General features: G+C 37.6%; 2 protein-coding genes across 2 annotated transcripts; one reads left to right on the top strand and one right to left on the bottom strand.

Moving 5' to 3' along the window:
• Positions 1-635: 635 nt before the first annotated feature.
• LOC137296654 (small ribosomal subunit protein uS12) lies at positions 636-6,725 on the bottom strand. Its single transcript, XM_067828473.1, has 4 exons — positions 6,660-6,725; positions 4,289-4,448; positions 1,487-1,607; positions 636-824 (listed from the first exon to the last, which is right to left on the bottom strand). Exons 1-4 carry the CDS (start codon positions 6,661-6,663, stop codon positions 678-680), a joined length of 432 nt encoding a protein of 143 aa, XP_067684574.1. The 5' UTR covers positions 6,664-6,725; the 3' UTR covers positions 636-677.
• On the top strand, positions 6,599-18,418 carry LOC137296653 (V-type proton ATPase subunit S1-like). Its single transcript, XM_067828472.1, has 9 exons — positions 6,599-6,871; positions 8,508-8,634; positions 9,889-9,966; positions 11,680-11,899; positions 12,454-12,539; positions 13,254-13,480; positions 13,974-14,039; positions 15,826-16,054; positions 17,010-18,418. Exons 1-9 carry the CDS (start codon positions 6,768-6,770, stop codon positions 17,217-17,219), a joined length of 1,347 nt encoding a protein of 448 aa, XP_067684573.1. The 5' UTR covers positions 6,599-6,767; the 3' UTR covers positions 17,220-18,418.
• Positions 18,419-19,159: the final 741 nt, after the last annotated feature.

Raw genomic sequence — 19,159 nt, 5'->3', positions numbered from 1 at the left:
TTCTGATATTTTGCAGGACTAAACGTATGTTTGCTGTATGGATGTGTATATTCACGCATATTGCATCCTTCGTGTTATTTATGTTATGTACTTTTGTAATCATGTTATGAATGCAAGTCCATTAAATGTTATTTTGTCTGGATGGGCACTAAAAAGGCTTCTTGCCGATCCACTTTGTGAACAATAAATCAGAAGCAAATATGTGTAAACCGAATTTTAATATTACAAATTTGCATGCATCTTAAATCTTGTCTCATTGTAGATATAGACTATAGCGCTCAAAGGCTCACGCTTTAGTGGTTTATGCTGATTACCTTGCTCCTATTTCTCACCTTGCCATAATGCAAAGTTGTTGTAACAGATCTTTAAGGGTTGGAGATGGACACACATCTACAAGTATTTGTGTACTAGTCTCCTGCTGCTAACCAGCCAATATACCATGCACAATCCACTCACATTATATGACTCCAAGTGGACTGGCTAGACATTGTTTTAACCGTTTATGCCAAGTCAGGGTAACAATAAGTACCACCTTTAAAATCTTTCCTTCTGCCCCAGCTGAAGATTGAAAATGGGTTTATCCATATGACCTGAGATGGTTCTAAAAAGAGTGAAAAATACAAAATATGCTGTAATTGAGTTTTACATGTTTATTTTCTTTACATCCATGCGAGTGTCTATGATCGTGGTCGCTCCTTCTTTCCCTTGAACAGAGCCCACAGGGAGGTGTTGGCCACTTTCACAATCTTGAAACGTACACCAGGGATATCTCCCACAGCGTGACCTTTTCTTCCAAATCCAGCAACCAGAACCTCATCGTTCTCCTGTAACCATCAACAATGAGTGTTACCCCTTCAGTTTTCGCACAGATTCTGGATTATCAATCACAGAACAAAAGAGCTACAGCATTATGGTATTTCTCAAATGAAAAACAGGATGTAATTATATATGCATTTTAGACAAAACAAAATCATGGGGGACAAAGCGAGAGAAGTGTATGTTAAAAGGCATCAAACAAGTTACCATGCTACTGGCAAACAAGGGCATGTTGGACCAGCGCAGAGTACTTGTTCACGAGAAACCTATTTGGGTTGTGAAAGGAAGAGCAGTTGTGGGCCAGTTCATGTGCAGTGTGTGACGATAAAATTGATTCCGTGTAGTTGCACATGCCTTGCTCATACTCTTAAGTGCTTGACCCATCCCACAAGAGTTGACGGCGGGCAACCTGAGACTCCTTCACTCACAATGGTGGGGTGTACTCATACATGTCGATAAGGGTCAATTGTCAGATTAATGCATAACTTACCTGTGTTTGACAGTAGTACTAGTAGCGAACTGGTTGAAGGTATTTATAACATAATACTGACTAGTCTATAGAGAGAAAAAGAAATCATGTAGTATTTCCACAGGTATTTCCATGATATTCAGAATTCATCAATGCACTAGATTACAAAAGGAACTCTTAGTGATGCTTTTTATAACTTACTTCAATGAAGTTGAGGCAACCGTCATTGGGCACGAAGGCTGTGATTTTCTTTCCATTCTTGATGAGCTGCACTCTCACGCACTTTCTAATGGCAGAGTTAGGCTGTTTAGCCTCAACACCACTGAAAAAAACAGTCAACAAAAATTATTACGACAGACACTGAGTGAAAGTCATCAAATTTAGTTTGCTAAATATGCTCAGTCCATATTTCAGAACTTAAATCTTCCAAATACTGCCAAGAGAACTTACCAGTAGACAGTGGTTTAGGGCTCAAAAGGAGTTGAGAAAGTTATCCATAAACAAATGTCTGTACAATACAGGACACAAAATTGACAATACAGTGGAAGCTGTCTAAATCTGCACTCATCGGGACAGAAGAAAGAATCCAGTTTAGACAATGTGCTGGATTGTAGAGCTGATGAAAATGTACAGACGAGGCTGAGATTTTAAGCCAGTGATGACAACTTGCCGGATTGGACAGATAAAATTTTGACAGCTTCCACTGTAATGTCAACAATATTTATGATAAGATCAAAGTCTACTTTAATTTGTTATGTCATGAAACTCAATCACACTAATGCAAGTAATGACATATACTACTACATATTTTATGAGGACCACATCTTCGGAAAAAGATGACTATTTTGGTACTCAGCAACAGTGAGGAGCATATTAAATGAAGGACCTGTTCATAAGGATGCAGTCAAGTATTCTATTGGAATTACCAACTGCCTGGACATGTGGATGGACTAACACATGGATACTTGTTTCAAGCTGAATAATGCTACGAAAGACATTAAGAAACCTGAACTGTGATATCTGGTAGTATTTTTGGCTGCTTCATGCACAGGCACTCATACTTTAACAAGATGATGTCAACCTATCAACAATTTAGTGATGAATATTATGAGCACTTATTCATTCAGGTTGAGAGAAGTATTTGAACCAAAATACTAAACTAGACTTTGTTCGTACAATAACTTTCTTGTATGGTTATCAGTGACAGGATTGATTGATACAATAATATGTCAACTGATTACCTCGCTAGTATCAGTGATTGTCAATCATCGATCAATGGGCTCAGAAAACCAGACATGCAAACAGCAAAGCACAAAAACTGCTGAAAATTTATATCTTTTAGAGTAGATTAACACTGATCAAGAAAGTTCAAAATGAAACAAAAATCCCAGAAATCTACAGAAAATGCTTACGGCTGGAGAGACTAACAGACATTCAGTAAAAATTAAACATCAAATGAAACATAAGAAAGTATTGTTGTTATTGCGCCTTTGCTCAGGATGTAAACATAGTTGAAACATATTTGAAGACAAAGAACCAACAGTGTGAGTGAGTTTAGTTTTACACTGCACTCAGCAATATTCCAGCCATTTGACAGTGGTCTGTAAATAATGGATTCTGGGCTAGACAAGTTGGTTATCAACAGCATGAGCACTGATCTGCGCAATTGGGGTAAGTCAGCGAACCGGACCACCCAGTCACCTCTTATGACAAATACAGACACCTTTCGTGGGAAGCATGGGTTGCTGAAGACCTATTCTAATTACTATCCAGGATGATCAAGGGACTGATCATTGAGCTGGGGCGAGAGGTTTAATGGATAGCCAGAAAATGAGAGGCATTTTCAGCTAGCTGTCCAGCATGAATTGCTGCAGGTCCATTTTTCAAGTGCTTTACGACTAAAAAGGATCACAATGCTAGTCTGCACTTGCCTAATATCACAAAACACTAAATGGCTAAGTTATCCTATTGACTAATGTTACAAAGGCTAGCATTGCTGCATTTAACTGCTCACGATTTGGACCAATTGTTGAAGGCACATATCATGATGCAGCAACTTAAACAAGCTGAGGACTAGTGGCTTCATGAGTCTCATAATTTGAGCATACACCATGCAGTCCTGTTTTTGAGTCATAACATAGTACCCATGAAAAGTTCAGATTCACTATTGTAAATGTAGCCACTTTAGTCAACTGTTCTAGACTAGATTTGGGAAAATTTTTCAAACTGTTTAATAGGACTATTTACACGTGAACTGATGTATTGTAAAGCAGATTCATAACAGTGAAAATATTGTCTGGTTCAACTAATGATAAAACTCATTGGAAATTGGCAAATTATTAACAAAACTTTACTCAAAAACACAGCTGTTCAAATGCATGATATTTGAACATCCTTTCAGCAATTTGATGCATGATTCTCATGCAATTCATCTGCTTCAGGTTTGCAGATGGTTCCCCCAAGTTAGGATTCTGGTAAAGCCAAGAGTTTTTTATGGTTGACAACTTCTTTATTGTGAAGAGTCACAAGGTTTCAAAGATGTACTTACTTCTTCATCAGGTGATGAGAACAGTTGACCTGATGAAGAAGTAAGAACATTCTTCGAAATGTGACTCTTCACAATAAAGAAGTTGTCATCCATAAAAACTCTTGTCTTTATGTATATCACTTCTAAATGCCTGTCAAAGACTCCAGGATTCTGGTGTTAAGAATTTGTCAATATGCACAAATACATAAGTAAAGTCTGTTTGGTTTGTTTTGCTTAATTATACTAAAATTAAATGCTGCTTCATGTAAAGATTCAGCTGTTCCAGCATAGCCATTACTTTTCTGACATAAACATGAATTGACACATGGGTTGTGTGATTTTCAGACTAAATTAATTAAAGACTGCTGACATATAGCTGGAATATTGCCGAGTGTGGCATAAAACTGACTCACCCTCTCACTCAGCTGTAATTTCACAATGAATCATGACAAACCTAAAGTCAACCATATACTCACACTTTTTCCAGCACAATGCCCTTGGCGTGTGAGGACCCCTGGAAGGGGTTAGCCTTCCACCTGGTTCCCAAATGGGCCTTCTTGTAGTCTTTGTCATGCCATCTCTGGTCACGACGATGATCGCGCATCTTTCGTGCTGTACGAAGACCCTTTGGCTTTCCTGTTAACAAAAGAGTTATACATATGCAAGTCCCCTTTACAATTCCAGTTTTATGGTAATTCTTCAAGTTAATGTGCTACTATCAAACTTATTCTACTTTTATCTTAGCTTTAATTGTGGCATTTTTTTTCATATTGGTCTTAAAACCATTTTGCGAACAGTGAGTGTTACTGTTACCTGCTGAAGACTCGCATTACTTAGGGCTGGGGGGTTGGAAGCATGTACATACATGATCACACCATGATGGAGTCAAGTACAAGCTTGATTGTAGAATGTTACTGCAGATCAAGAAGCTTTGTCTCTAGGTGAGGAAATCAATGTCTGAAAACATTTACCACTCTGAAGTGGGCACACTTGTATATGGAACATGCTAATATGTCTTGCGTTCCCCTGAATTTCCCTGTGAGTGAGAATAGTTTCACGCCTCACTCAGCAATATTCCACTTCCAGCTATATGGTGGCAGTCTTAAATAATCTGGTCTGGACCAGACATTCCAGTGATCAATAGCATGAACATTGGTCTGCAATTGGGAATGAATGACATGTCAACCAAGTCAGCAAGCCTGACCATCCAATCCCATTAGTCGCCTCTTACGACAAGCTAAGTCGCCTCTTATGGCAAGTAAATTCTTTATGCGCATGCCCATTACCATGTCACTAAACACTGTAAACAGCACAGTGTAACTGGCAAAAGATTATCCTTACCAATCACAGGGTATATTCCTTTAAGTATTTACTTGTGTCAGGAAGAGATGTAATATTAGCTTTGAGAAAGACTTTCACTTTTATTCCCCCTTAAACTTCATTCCTGCCAAATTGTATATCACCGAAATATATATGCCTCATCTAATAAGGATTAGTTTTAAAGGTTTCATTCATTGTATCTGAACATACTGAAAGGCATATCATCTGGCTACAATGCAGTCACTGCTATCTGAATCAGAAAAGCAGAAAAGAACGACATTATTCATAGACTGAAAGTATTCTGTAGACCAGTCACATTTAGTGTTTGATAAGTGTGTAGGCTGATCTGTGGAGGTTCTGTATGAACTATGCAGACATCATCTAGCTACCACAATTGTAAACTATTTTTTTAATATTTCCCGTAGTCAATGACATGGTCAAATATATACCCCTGGAAAATGTATTTGCAAACAGGGATGGCTATAAAATGAACATGCAAGCCCACAAGGAAATTAGCAAGCAGCAGGCTGCCGGGCAGATGCTATTTCATACAATGTTTATGATCTTCAGGGTTAGGGTTTGTGTTCATAGTTTACAGGGCACCCTTATGATCCTTAGACTGGGTTTGGGGTTAGGGTTAGGCACCCTTATGATCTTTAGGGTTAGGACGCTCGTAAATGTTATGAGTATTAAAACATTAAATTAAATAATGCATGGCCATTTTGACTTTTTGTATTGGCCATTTTGACTAGGGTCAGTGCGACCATTTTGCCATGTGGCCATTTTGACCTGTTTCCGGTGTGTGCACCCTTTACAATCTTTAGACTAAGGGTTTGCCCTTGGGGTTAGGGTCAGAGCAATAATTATTTTGAAAAAGTGCACCCTGTTAAGTGTAGTACTCCTGCATATCTAACTTCTAAAAATGCCACTCAAAGTAATACTTCCTCGCCGTTTTAATCAAGGGAATACAGACGGAAGTCTTACCATATAATATATTTAGGGTTAGGTGTGCATGTCTGTTTGTAATTTTGGTACTTGATGGGGCTTGGGAGTACAGGTAGTACACAGTTACAGCTTTACATGATCGAAGTGATTATCCCATGTTTCATAATGTTGACTTCTTTTAAGTTAAAGCCGTGTATATTTGAGACTGTTGTATGCATTCTTGTGTTTTGATGAAGTCCTGGAGACAAACCTTTATTATCACAGCAATTTAGATTTTCAAAACCGATGCAGACATACAAAATCGAATGATAAAAATTTAAACTTTTCAGAAGTAAATCCGCACATCTTTTGATCTTCATATTTCGGACATTTCTGTCTTGTGATATTTCACCATGACACGCCGGGCTTTGCACCGCATATATGTCGTGGTTAATCGTAAATGGGTCATTACGACAACTAAACAAGTGAGCTGGGTCAAGAATAAAACATAATCATTCTTTAAACATGTTTTTCATTTCAAGGTATTCGCTACAAAACCAGTATATGCTAACAATTGTTCAACCACGTGGGCAACACACTCACCCATGTTGATGGGTAATGGCGTAAAAGGAAGATCTCGGCCTCTTCTCGTCCGGTCTGCGAGATTTTGATCATGTGACCAAATCCACGTGACTGGCCATAAGCAGCAAGATGGCGAATATGATGATGGTGGCGATACAGATTGTGGTGACTTTGACGTTTCTGGCAGTAATCACTGCCGATAAAGTGCCAGTTTTAATGTGGTCACAGTCCAGGTATATTGAGTCCGTAATTTATGTGTGTATGTAGACCTTATCTGGATTAATGAATCAGTAATTACTAATGTTGTTGCACTTCCTAATTCGTTTGATGACGATGTCATGAAATCAAAGATTTGACAATCTCTAACGTGGCTGTATTTTTAAACAGAATTACTGTATTTAGATCAAGGAACATTTAGAAATTTAGTAATGGTCAGGGCTTTCCTCTAGATTATTGATACAGGGCAGGGTGCAGCTTTTATCTTTGATGTCCTCAGCTGCTCCCCACAGTGACTCCCATATGATACCTGAAGGTGACCCACATATCTCACTCAGGTCCTGGTGACTTTGGTATGCAGTAGTCACTGATGATCACGTCTTTGGCGTTATCACTTCGCCCTTTTTATCTCAGTATTCAGAGCACACAATCCTACAAACTACGAGTACTCCTCACACATTAAAATTTAAATTTAAAGGGGCATTGATGCGGAGCGAATAATGTTTGTCGCCAACGGTCTAATTACAAGACCAAGCTGCAAATTGGTCAGCACACGCTCCTTCGACCGTGACGGACAAAGGGACTGGGTTCCTGTCCATATTAGCAGAATTTCTTCACCCGAAACAGTCAGGAGGCAGGATGCCCATCATATGCATCCTTGTCTGATTGTAACAAAATATCCCAGCAATGTAGGGTTTTTTTCTGATGCCTGGATGGTATAGTGACTGATCCAATTCGGTCCTATTTCTATGTTTTTTACCTCAATATTTTATCATGTTGTGTAAAAATATGATGTCTACAGGTACGTAGCAAGTCCGAATGATTGCAAAGCTTTATATTTAGATAGTTCTGAGAGTTGGTCCAGCTGTCATAGTCATAGCAAAAATCATGCATAAATTTTGGTAGCTACCCTGGCTTATTATCTATGATAATAAAAACACACAGTTGGTTTATTTGAATTTGTAATTTAAAAACGACTTTGCCATTGGTAGAGAAATGTAGTTCACAAGGACTTTTTCTGGGCCTTTTATTTTTGTCCATCTGTTTCCTATTTGATTAACATTCTAGACCTCTGGAGATCCAGGCTAGTATTGGTCTTCAGTGACCAATACTGTCAGTGTCATGTCATGACACGTCATTGTACCATTGGGCAGATCGATCCTTATGCTGCTGATCAGTAGATTCTCTGTGCCAGACTTGATTATTTAGAGACTGCAGCCATATAGATGGAATATTGCTGAGTGTGGCTTTATACAACAAACCAACCAGCCATTAACATTCTACAAGATTTGTCTTGCACCAAGTTAATAACATACAGCATGATAATTTTTATTTTTGGCTTACTACAGTTAATGTATGTACCATTTGCAATATGTATTTGTCACAACATCAAAAGTTCTGTACTTGTTGCCAATGTGTTAATCTGTATGAGCTGTTGCAGTGCTGGAGTGGATGTCAAAACTTGTGTATGTTAGACAAGGTTTAAGAAAGGGTCTATATGCAAAACTCAATTTACCTCAATAATCTGTATGCTTAAAGCATTCAAAGACAAAAAATTGGGTCTGTGTTCAGTGATCATGACTACTTTAATTTGTGCCTAATTCTAATAGCCGATATCTCATGTTTATAATATTTTTATGTTTCTGTCTTCAGGCCTTTAAGCGATCTACCACAAGCATTTGCTGGCAACAGCATCGATGGTCAAACTTTCCACCACAAATATCTCTCCCCATTGACCAACAAACAAGGGCACAATGTTGTAGCATTTGTACAAGATAAGGTTGGTTTTGATATCCTAAGCCCATGAAGATCTGGGTTATAATTGATCTTTACTAACCCATGCTTGTCATAACAGTTGACTAAAGGAATCGGGTGGTCACAATCGCTGACTTGGTTGACACATATCATCGCATTGTCTAGGTCAAACTCGATTATTTACAGATCATCGCCTTTTAGCTGCAATATTGCTGCGTGGCTTAAAACTAAACTCATTCTCTCACACCACCTATTCTGAAACTGTTTACCATGTCCATGTTATAATAAAGATTTAAACAACTTATAGCTCTTTCATAATATTAATTATACCCTGTTTTTTAATAAAGGAAAATTAGTTGAAGACTGATTGTCAATATTTTTCCCATTTAAATGCTTGTATGATTTTGCCTATATACCAATGTTCATTCATTTGACTGAATGCATTCAATATTCTGAAGTTCCTAATGATGTTGTATAGGTCATTGTCTTGATTACTCATGTTTTTCAACTGGCAAGGTTAGTTACCTTGGTAACATTGTCAAGTCATGTTAGTTTTTAAGGACAGAGCTCTTGCTGTTCATGAAATATTGTAATTATCTATTGCTGTAGAAGCTACAATGAAGCATATTTCATAAACATGTTTACAAAACTTTTAAAAACATCAATGTTGTTGATTCCAAAATCATGAAAAATCTTCTTGCACACTGTTGAATGACTTCAGGATTTTCACAATGTTCATTCTTAATGACACATGAAGATCCATTTTAGAACTGATCTTCAGTTACCCATGCTTCTTGTAAGGGGCGACTAATGGGATCAGGTGGTCAGGTTCTCAGACACATATCTTCGTATCCCAGTTGCACAGATAGATGCTCATGCTGTTGATCACTGGATTGTCTTGTCCAGACTCTCTCTCAAGTTAAGTGTGGCTTTAGCACTCACTCAGCTGCCCAGCAAGTTTGTAAGAAATTAACATAATGTTACATACTGCTGTGTTTTACATATTACTATTGCAAGAACATATAGTGAAAGCTAACTGGGTTAATATATGGCTTAGGAGGTGGTTTGTGAGTGTGTGCACCCACACCCCTTTGCCTTTAATCCAAGGCCTCTAACGTCTCCTGAATGAATGAGACAATGACTTTGAGCATGTTGAGCATGATGAGAACAGTCTTTACCCTCAACAAACTTGTACAACTTGTTGGTGTACATGACTGGTATTATCACGTAATAGATCAGTCTGAGAACAAGTACTGGAATTACCCATATCTACTTTTAGCTCCACATGGAAGATTTCTCCAAGTATGCAGATGTCTACAACCCATTCAGCGATGGAGGTGCATTCAAGAATATCAAGGTTTGAAACTGCTGTTATCAGTTTGATAATATACTTAAATATGTTTCACACAATATCTTAAATACTGTTCAAAATATGTTTGTCAAGTAGTTCGTAACCACCAGAATTGCTCCTATCTTTTGTTATAATCCTTTTTATATAGTCAATGCCTCATCTGTCTCCGGAGCATAACTCAGAAACTGTTCAATAGTTTTATACCAAACTTGACAGATATAATAATCCCAACCTATAGTTGTGCCTTTTGCTGTTTACAGAGTTTTGGCATTTTTATTATATTTTGTTGTGCCTTTTGCTGTTTACAGAGTTTTGGCATTTTTATTATATTTTGTTTTTCCATGGAACATTTTGATGGTAGTCTAATGTTGGGGTGGGCTTTGTTTCCAGAGCAGAACTCAAAAACTTCTTAATATCTGTCAATGAAAATTGGTAGATATGTGTGGCAGACCCGAAAGTGGTGCCTTTTGCTATATACAGGTTTTTGTGATTTCTTATTTTTTTGGTTTCCATGGACACATTTCGGACTTCGTTTCCAGAGCACAACTCGAAAACCATTTCATATCTTTCAAAAGATCTTGGCAAATATATGAGACAGATCTTGAAATGCTGACTTTTTCTGATTACAGATATATGGTATTTATTTTTTTTTCATGAATTCCATGGAAACAATTCAAACTTTGTCTAAAAGCACAATAAGCCAATCAGATGTTTTGTCCTTTCAAACATGTTGTGGCCAGGGGGATATGTAAACTTCTGATGACTCTTGTTTCCTTAACTGAAGTTTACAGTTCTTTTTTGTAGAATGAATAATGTCCTTAAGCATATGTAGTGGTGTAATAATGATTTTGGACTGCTTATATATAAGACATGTGGTGAAGTTAAACCACCTTTATTCCATACATCAGTGGTCCTTGTATATTGTTAAATTCAATTATTTATGTGGATAATATTTTTTGTCATCTTGTGTTGTAGTGGTAAAAACTCAAAGCATGGGTTTCATTGAAATTAGGCTGATACACCCCAGTGTTATTATGTTACATGAAGTGCATTCTCTTCCCCACAGAGGATGCTCCTGTCATTTCTTCCATCGTAACCTCCGCTCCAATACAGCCATATTTCCGGGTTCTTGTAAAATCCACTAGCAACCAAAAATTGCAGCAGAATTTATCTCCCTTTCAATCCAATCTGATCACATGTTATATCGACTTAGATTCAATAAGAGTTGGTTGATCAGTGTGTGAAGGAAAGATTTGGTATTTCATATGTAGCTGGAAAGCAGAAATTAGTACAATATAGAGTGCAGGAATCAATCAACTAGGTGTTTTTGCTGATGTGATACTTAAGGCATTTAATGGTTAGCTTGTCTTTTGTCAACAAGGGGGTGGAGCTATCATTGATCCGCGATTACATGATTGGCTTCTATCTAGACGAAACCTCTGCACATTGTGCTGGGGAATTGGTTCTAGTTTTCCTCAAGCATACAAAAATTACCAAGGCTGTGGGTATGATCACTTTTGAAACAATGTCACTGATTCCACAAATATATTTACAACAACTGCACCATGAAAGGGTCGTATTAGAACATAATTACACAAAGAAGACATGACATGAGTAACATGAAGAGAATGCATGAAGTGCTGATCAAAGTTGTGTTCAGCTCACTCATAATCAAGTGATGCCTGACACACTGTGATGCATATTTGCTGTTTTCTTCAGAACCTTATGGATGACAACTTCTCAGTGAACCTGCCAGCTGTACATTCTCCTAAAGATGTCATTGATGGTTTGATGAAAGAGTTCAAAGGCCGAGTGCACAGTGTCTCCAGTCCTGAACATGTTTCTGGGCTGAAAATGGAAAAGGACAAGAGTTATCTTATCTTAGTTCTCTTGCCTGCCACTGGACAGAAGAATGAAGAGAAGGCCATTTCAAAGAATGGTAACCATTGTTGTTTGTGACATCATCACATTAGGTTTTGTAGACAAGCTGAGTCCTCTGTCCTATGTGGAATATATTCAACATATCACTCTGAAACTGTAAGATAACCCATGCTGTTTCAAGTTATGCATATTACAAATGTAATGAGCTGCTTTTTTTTTGCAACATTGTTATGACATTTTTTATATCTTCTTGTGTTTAGGTGTATGCATGTCATGTAATATAACTGGTTATGTAATGTGCTACCTGTTTTCAACCAAGGAAACCTTCAAATGTTTTCAACCCATGAAGATCCAGGGTAGAATTGATCTTCAGTAACCAGTGCAACTAACAGGATCCAGTGGTCAGGCTCACTGGTTTGGTTAACACAGGTCATCATATTCCATTTGCGTAGATTGTACTCAGTACTCTGTCATATAGATATTGTGATTTATGTTTCTGGTTCTTGTATGTTACCTTATTTAGACCATCGCTATTTACAAGAGTAGAATATTTGATAATTTTGCAGGATCGAAAACATGTCAATTGAGAATATTTCTGTCTTTCCTTTCAAGATGAGAAAGTTGGTGAGATTGTGAAAGCTCTGAACAAGCGCAGTATAGACTACACAGCGCTGTTTACAGGCGAGAGAGCAGAGCGGGTAAGTAGAGTATCAGCATTAATACAAGCAATGCAAAATGGTTGAATCATGGATCTCTTCTGATGAAATGAGATTTCTTGATGTGACTGTAGATCTTTGCACCCTTTGAGGATTCATGGTTGCCAATGTGAGTTGATGCATTCTGTAACAGATTGATGAACTTGATATATAATGTGTCGCTGAAGAATTTACATTTAATCATGATTCTTGGCTGTATCTTTCAAGACTAGCAGACATCTTAACTTAAGACTACTTTTTTTTCTTCTTACATAATCATTCTGATACCATGAGCATCCAGCAACCAACTTTACGAAAGTCCATGTGTATAAAGAACAAAAGTATTCATGAGAGGCTGCATGTTTTTGATAGTATCGACAGTTCCACCTCCATGGTGTAGTGGTTTGAGCATCTTTCTAAAGAATGGAAGGTCATAGGTTCAATCAACAGCTGCATCATATCAAAAGATGGTACTTGTTGGTCCCTGTCTAGTTCTTGGCATTTATGGATACAACAAGGACTGGTCAACTCGCAGTCCGCATAATTTGTCAAGCAGCCACAGACACACAAGTATGCAAGTTACCTTTTGAGATAAATACTCTTAAGTACAACATTAAACCCCATTTCACCTCGCTTCACTTGCTGCCAAATCCATGATGAGTGATCAATCAGGCATTGTTTATCCTTTATAATTCTGATGTTATTTCTGTGAATCAGGACACCAAGGCAACATTCAAGGGGCGCCATCTGCTGGAAAATCCTGACAATGTAACAGGCATCTTTGTCAATGTAACTGGAGAGATGTACTTCTACAGCCGTGGTATCCAGGTGGTCATTGTCCAGCCAGCGGCAGACGACAAGAGCATGCGCACTGTGATTGACCTCCCCAAGGACAGTGGAATGTATGATTCCAGTAACTCCACTTGGGAAAACAACACTGCCACGTATGTTATTGTCACATTGTATATACTGAGACAAGGTGGATGTATGATTAGTAGATGGATGGGTGGATGGATGGGTGGATGGATGGATAGATAGGTGAGTGGATGATGAATGGTAGGGTATGTTGATGATGCATCGGTGGTGAATGATGGGAGGATGGATGGTGGGTGGTTGATGGAACAATAATCAAACATGTATAGAACAGTATTGACATTGAACAAATATGGACACATAAACAGGATATAATGATAAATGTACTCTGTGCCCCAAGTTGGTATGATGTGTGAAACCTTTTCTCATATTTAAGATGCTCCTACAGGTAAATGTTGCTAAAAATCAGCTCATATAATGATGAGTATGGAAAACACATTGTTTAGGTAGTACTGCTATCTTGTAGTTACGTCAACAGGAAGTGAGCATCAGTGTATTCAGTGATGTTGAAGGCAGTGTGGTGTCTCTGCATAAGATGATGTTTGTTTGTTTTCCTGCTTTCAGGTTTGTGTTGTCTACACAAGAAGCTGTATCCAACACGACGGGGTCCAATTTTTCTGTCTCGTTCAAGTGAGAAACATTTCTTATATTCCACATTTTAGGTGTAAACTTACATGTATATACTTAATACCTGCACCCCTTTAAATTTACCATGTTAAAATACAGTGTTAAGTGAACACTTTCAAGATCTGTGTGAAAAGTTACGGGAACAAGCACTTGTGAATATGAATCCTGGTCAGGGTAATGGCGTAGCCTAGTAGTTATGCTGAAGACCTGGGCCTAGATTTTCAAAGCTCTTTTAGCACTAAGATAATTGTAAGTTTATGTTAATGTATGGCACTTATGACTATCTTAGAACTAAGAGAGCTTAAAAAATCTAGGGCCTGGGCACAACCTTAGTGGTAAGACTCTCTTAAGTCTGTGTTATGGTATGGGAGTTACAGTCACAGCGCTAAGATCTCATTGTACAATGACACCCTTGGTTCAGTTCGTCACATGGTTATATGTGAAGCCCAATTATGCTGTCCCTGTAACAGAGGTCTTCCTCTATAGTAGAAAAAAGGAGAACACTTGTGAGGGTTTTCAGGGATTTATTCACACTACCAGCACTGGTAGTGAGGAATATGGAGATCCCCATTTGGCTGTCAGTCCAGATAACTGAACTGACAAAAACTCCCTGAATGATAAAATATACATAAATTACTACATGTCTTTCATACATACAATACAATAGATGTTATGTTCAGCATTCAGTATGATTATCACTGTATGATTCATATGTCTGATAACTGCCAATCATGCAGACTTAAGCAAAGACATGTACTCTCATAAATGATAATTATAATTAAAAATATCGCAGTCTGAAAAGAACACCTAACCTCGTCTCAGGGACGCAAGCAGACTAGACCACCAGCTAATTAATGCATCTCAGTGAAGCGAAATAAAGAAGTATTGCATAAGTATGCTGCGAGTATATATATATAGATATACTTCATGAATAGTATTAGCGTTCACATAAATAGTTAACTTACTGACTCTAATACACACATAAAATATGCACATAGAAACTAAACATTAGAATAAACATGTATGATACACATAACTGTATCATGCCAATCACAGAATAGCTAATACATATACATATACTTACTATACATACATATACATGCTATAAATACATGATACACCTAATAGCATCATGGCGGTGTAAAATACCTTACTGTTCACATAAACGCATGCCAGTATACTAGTGTACTGGTACAAAATATGTAATATATTTGGTCTAAAATACTAAGTATGCATATATTTACAGACAAACACTTAACATGTGCTAAATACGATGAGACACTAATCCTTAAAACATGTAACCTAACATACTAAATCCTAATATCCCTACTGTAATTTGATATGAAAAGATCTGACTTAACTTACCCTGTAATGTGCTGGTGTTATGCTCTAATGGTGCTCACAAGGACAAAAATGTGGACTGCCACAGATGAAATACAGTAGTAAGCTTTAAATATGACAAGAAGGTGAAATCTATCAAACAACAGAAACCTTGACAACAGGCCAATGCAGAGATTGAACCTGACACAAATTACTTACTCTCAAGAACAGACCCCAAGCTACCTAGTGCAACTAGCTTACCAGTGCGTTAGTGAATCAGTGCAAATATTAGTGTTAACACAGACCTCTTTAGAAATGATAAAGTTGTTTTGTACCTAATTTTAAAATGATGAAGTTTAACACATTAAAATGACATGTATTTAGACACTGTTACATCCCTACTTTGATATAAATATGGAATATTGCTAAAAGCAGTGTAAAATTGAACTCGCTCTTGTCCGTGTCACAGGTTCTCTGCTGTGAAGAATGTAGACAGATGGAAGGCAGTCAACTTCACCCTCAGTGTCCGCAACATTACCGGTGACACTGACATTGTAGATGAAGAGGATATGAGTTTGAAGGACACGGAGATGGCCATGCCACCTATATTCTCCTACCATTGTTCTGACCTGACACTGTCTCCCCTCAATATGACGAAGGGCAAGGAATATGCTCCGCTTAAATTTGATGGGTTGCAGGTAAGTTCATCAAATATGTTGAAATAGTGTTAGATGCTCAAATTTATAATGCTCCTCAATTTTTAGTGCATTTAAACTGAAAATTATCCTGATGTAGTAAATGCCATTTATCAAAAAAAAAATTTTTTTAAATCAGATTTTATTAAGCAGAACATTTGCCTTATTACACTAGAGGCACAATGTCACACTTTTTCGACAATATGTTGGTCTTTAATATATGTATGTGTATTATGGCATATGCACTCACGTAAGCTTCCTACTGATACAATGAAAACTTATTATCCCAAATGACTTGCCTGAAATCAATAAGTGAAACTCCGAAGTGAAGCGCTTTCAGAGAACCCTTGCCACATATCGAATGTAAAGGACTGCATCAAAAACCATTGCACACAGTGTTGTCAGTGTTTACCAACCTGTTCTCAATCACTTTGTGTTATAAGATATTCGTGAAGAACGTTCCAGGGGACGTGACTGTATGGGGTTTGCTTGAAATAAATATTGTTCAGAAAAGGGCGAGAGAGTCAATTTACTGCAACATTGCATTAATCCACTCAAACTTCTTAATTTCATATTTTTTGTAATCTTAATGTGTAATTATTTCGGAATAATAAGGAGTTCACTCTGGGGGCTGATAATTAGTATTGATGAGAGAAATGCAACATTGATTTTTAGTGAAGTGTGTGCTTATGCATGCTCAGACTTCACAAAAACTCTGAAGGGCACCCAAACTATGAAATATGAACACTCTAGAAATAGGAATAGTCACAGAAATTACAAAGATGCCAGTAAACTTCTTAAGTTTTGTGGGTTTTCTTTTAGGTAGGGGGCTTGGTTTGCAAGCCTGGCATCATATGATGTGCTCAGAGTGCAATGTTTTTTCGTTTTCATTGATAAACCTGATGTTGATGTGAGTAGAGTGCAAGATGTGTTCTAATGAGATCCTTACTATCACCAGTTTCAGCCATTTGGTGTGAGGAATGGACAGTTCTCCGATGCGTGGGATTGTGTCGGGTTCTTCACCACCCCGATCTTCATGGGACTAGTACCAGTGTTGATCTTCACGATCATTCTGTTTATGGGCATGTACATGATCTCTCAGCTCTCAACCATGGACAGATTTGATGACCCCAAGGGCAAGACTATCACTGTCAATGTGAACGAGTAAAGCAGATTGGACAGAGCTGCGTGCAATGGATTGCAGTTTGTACTGAAAAAGAGCAAATTTTGTTCAAGAAATATATTATTCAGACACCATGAAATGTGATTTAAATGGTCGGTAGCCACAGTTCCAGCGTCCAAGCCTGTCAACATGTCTTAGTGAAGTATACCCTTTATTTCTTTTGGAATGGTTCAAAACCGTTGATCTGGTCATCAAATTATTAACTGATCCTTAAGGAATCTAGTTAAAATGTTGAAACTAGAATACAGTCATATAAATGATGGGGGAAATCTACTGATACTAAGATTATTTAACTTAATTAGGTGTGCATTATGGGGAATTGATTTTGTGACATTATTTTAGTAATAAGATTAATAATAATAATGACTATTTACACTGCACCTTTTCCACACACACTCGTGCATGCTTGAAGCACTGCCTTGTGGAACACTTGATATTAGTCATGTTCTGTTCGGGATATTCTCTGGGATAAGTCAGTATTTGGCTTACAAAAGAAATCATCCAGTACCACTCGTCCATTCATTGATTGTTGCTCGAGGCAGTGAAACAGGCGAGAGTTTCTTCCCTTCCATTAGAATGTACTATCATCATAATGTTGTTATTAAGTCTTGAATTCTCATGTATAAAGTAAGAAAGGCAACATATGTGACAGCTGATCCAAAACCCTGTGAAATACAGAACAAATTCTGAGACAAACAATTTACGATGGGTACCATTTTATGTAGTTGAACCATTGATGTGGTCATTTAAAACAATAAGTGTGGTCTCTATGGCCATGGAAGACCAACATCTGTGAGATCGTTATTGTTGCCATCACAGTCAAAACTGAAGAACATGCTTACCATCTGACATCTGAACACCTTGTATATGACAATTTGCATCCATTGCACAGAGCTTTGCTCAGCTGGTGCCAAGAAATCCTTTAATTTGTCCAACTTCTGCTGACATCGAACCGAGTACAAAAATCTACTGCATGGTGGGACATGTCTTTGACATGTTCTATGTACATGCAGTATGCTTTGAATCCAGAAAATCATAATTTAAGAAAGAATAATCTAGTGTGTTTCGTGCAACCAAAACTGGATTGTAAATTAAAAATTTACCTTTTTAGTAAATAGTCTCAACATCAAACTTTACATTCCATTATGTGTTGACAATTTCCAAATAAAAGAAATTACTCTTCCTGGCTGTTTTGAATTTATTTGTTGATTGTGTGAGAGGATGATGTTCAACAGTGCAGCAATCCAGCAGTCAGGCTGATGCATTGGCAAGCAAGAAAACACATCAGTCCTAGAAAAGGAAAAAAACAAAAGTGTATTCAAAAACTGTGAATTAGTTTAGTTTTTACACTGCACTTGGCAATATTCCAGCTATATGGCAGCAGTCTGTAAGTAAATGAGTCTGAACCAGACAAACCAGTGATCAACAGCATAAACATTGGTCTGCACCATTGGAAACTGATGACTTGTCAGCCAAGTCAGAGAGCCTGACCACCCAATCCTGTTAGTCACCTCTTAAGACAAGCATGGGTAACTGAAGACCAATATTCTAACCGTCACTTGTCTCCAGAACCCAGACATATGTGACATATGCCATTTTTGCTGACTCACATGTTGACTAGATGAAATGAATTCACTTTGCACTCAAATCTGTTTGCTACATCTGTTGCTAGTCACAAATCTATTTTGAAAGTGTCCTGTAAGTAACATCTAGATTGCGTTATTTAAAAAGTTTTAAAATTTATTGTCTCTTTGAGTGGAATTTTTAGAAGGTCGAGAGTCCGATAAGGATATACCTTCTTTTTTCAGGTGGTGTAAGGTACAGATTCTTGTATTGTTGTATCATGTATGCCTACTTGACTATGATACAAGATCTGTACCGTCGCACCACCTGAATAAAGAAGTGGTTCATCCACAAAGTTTGTC

This window comes from Haliotis asinina, chromosome 9 (assembly GCF_037392515.1).
Source record: "Haliotis asinina isolate JCU_RB_2024 chromosome 9, JCU_Hal_asi_v2, whole genome shotgun sequence".
NCBI classification, from domain to species: Eukaryota; Metazoa; Mollusca; class Gastropoda; order Lepetellida; family Haliotidae; genus Haliotis; species Haliotis asinina.
Note: the sequence above shows the minus strand (reverse complement) of the source record. Positions and strands in the feature narration are given on the sequence as shown.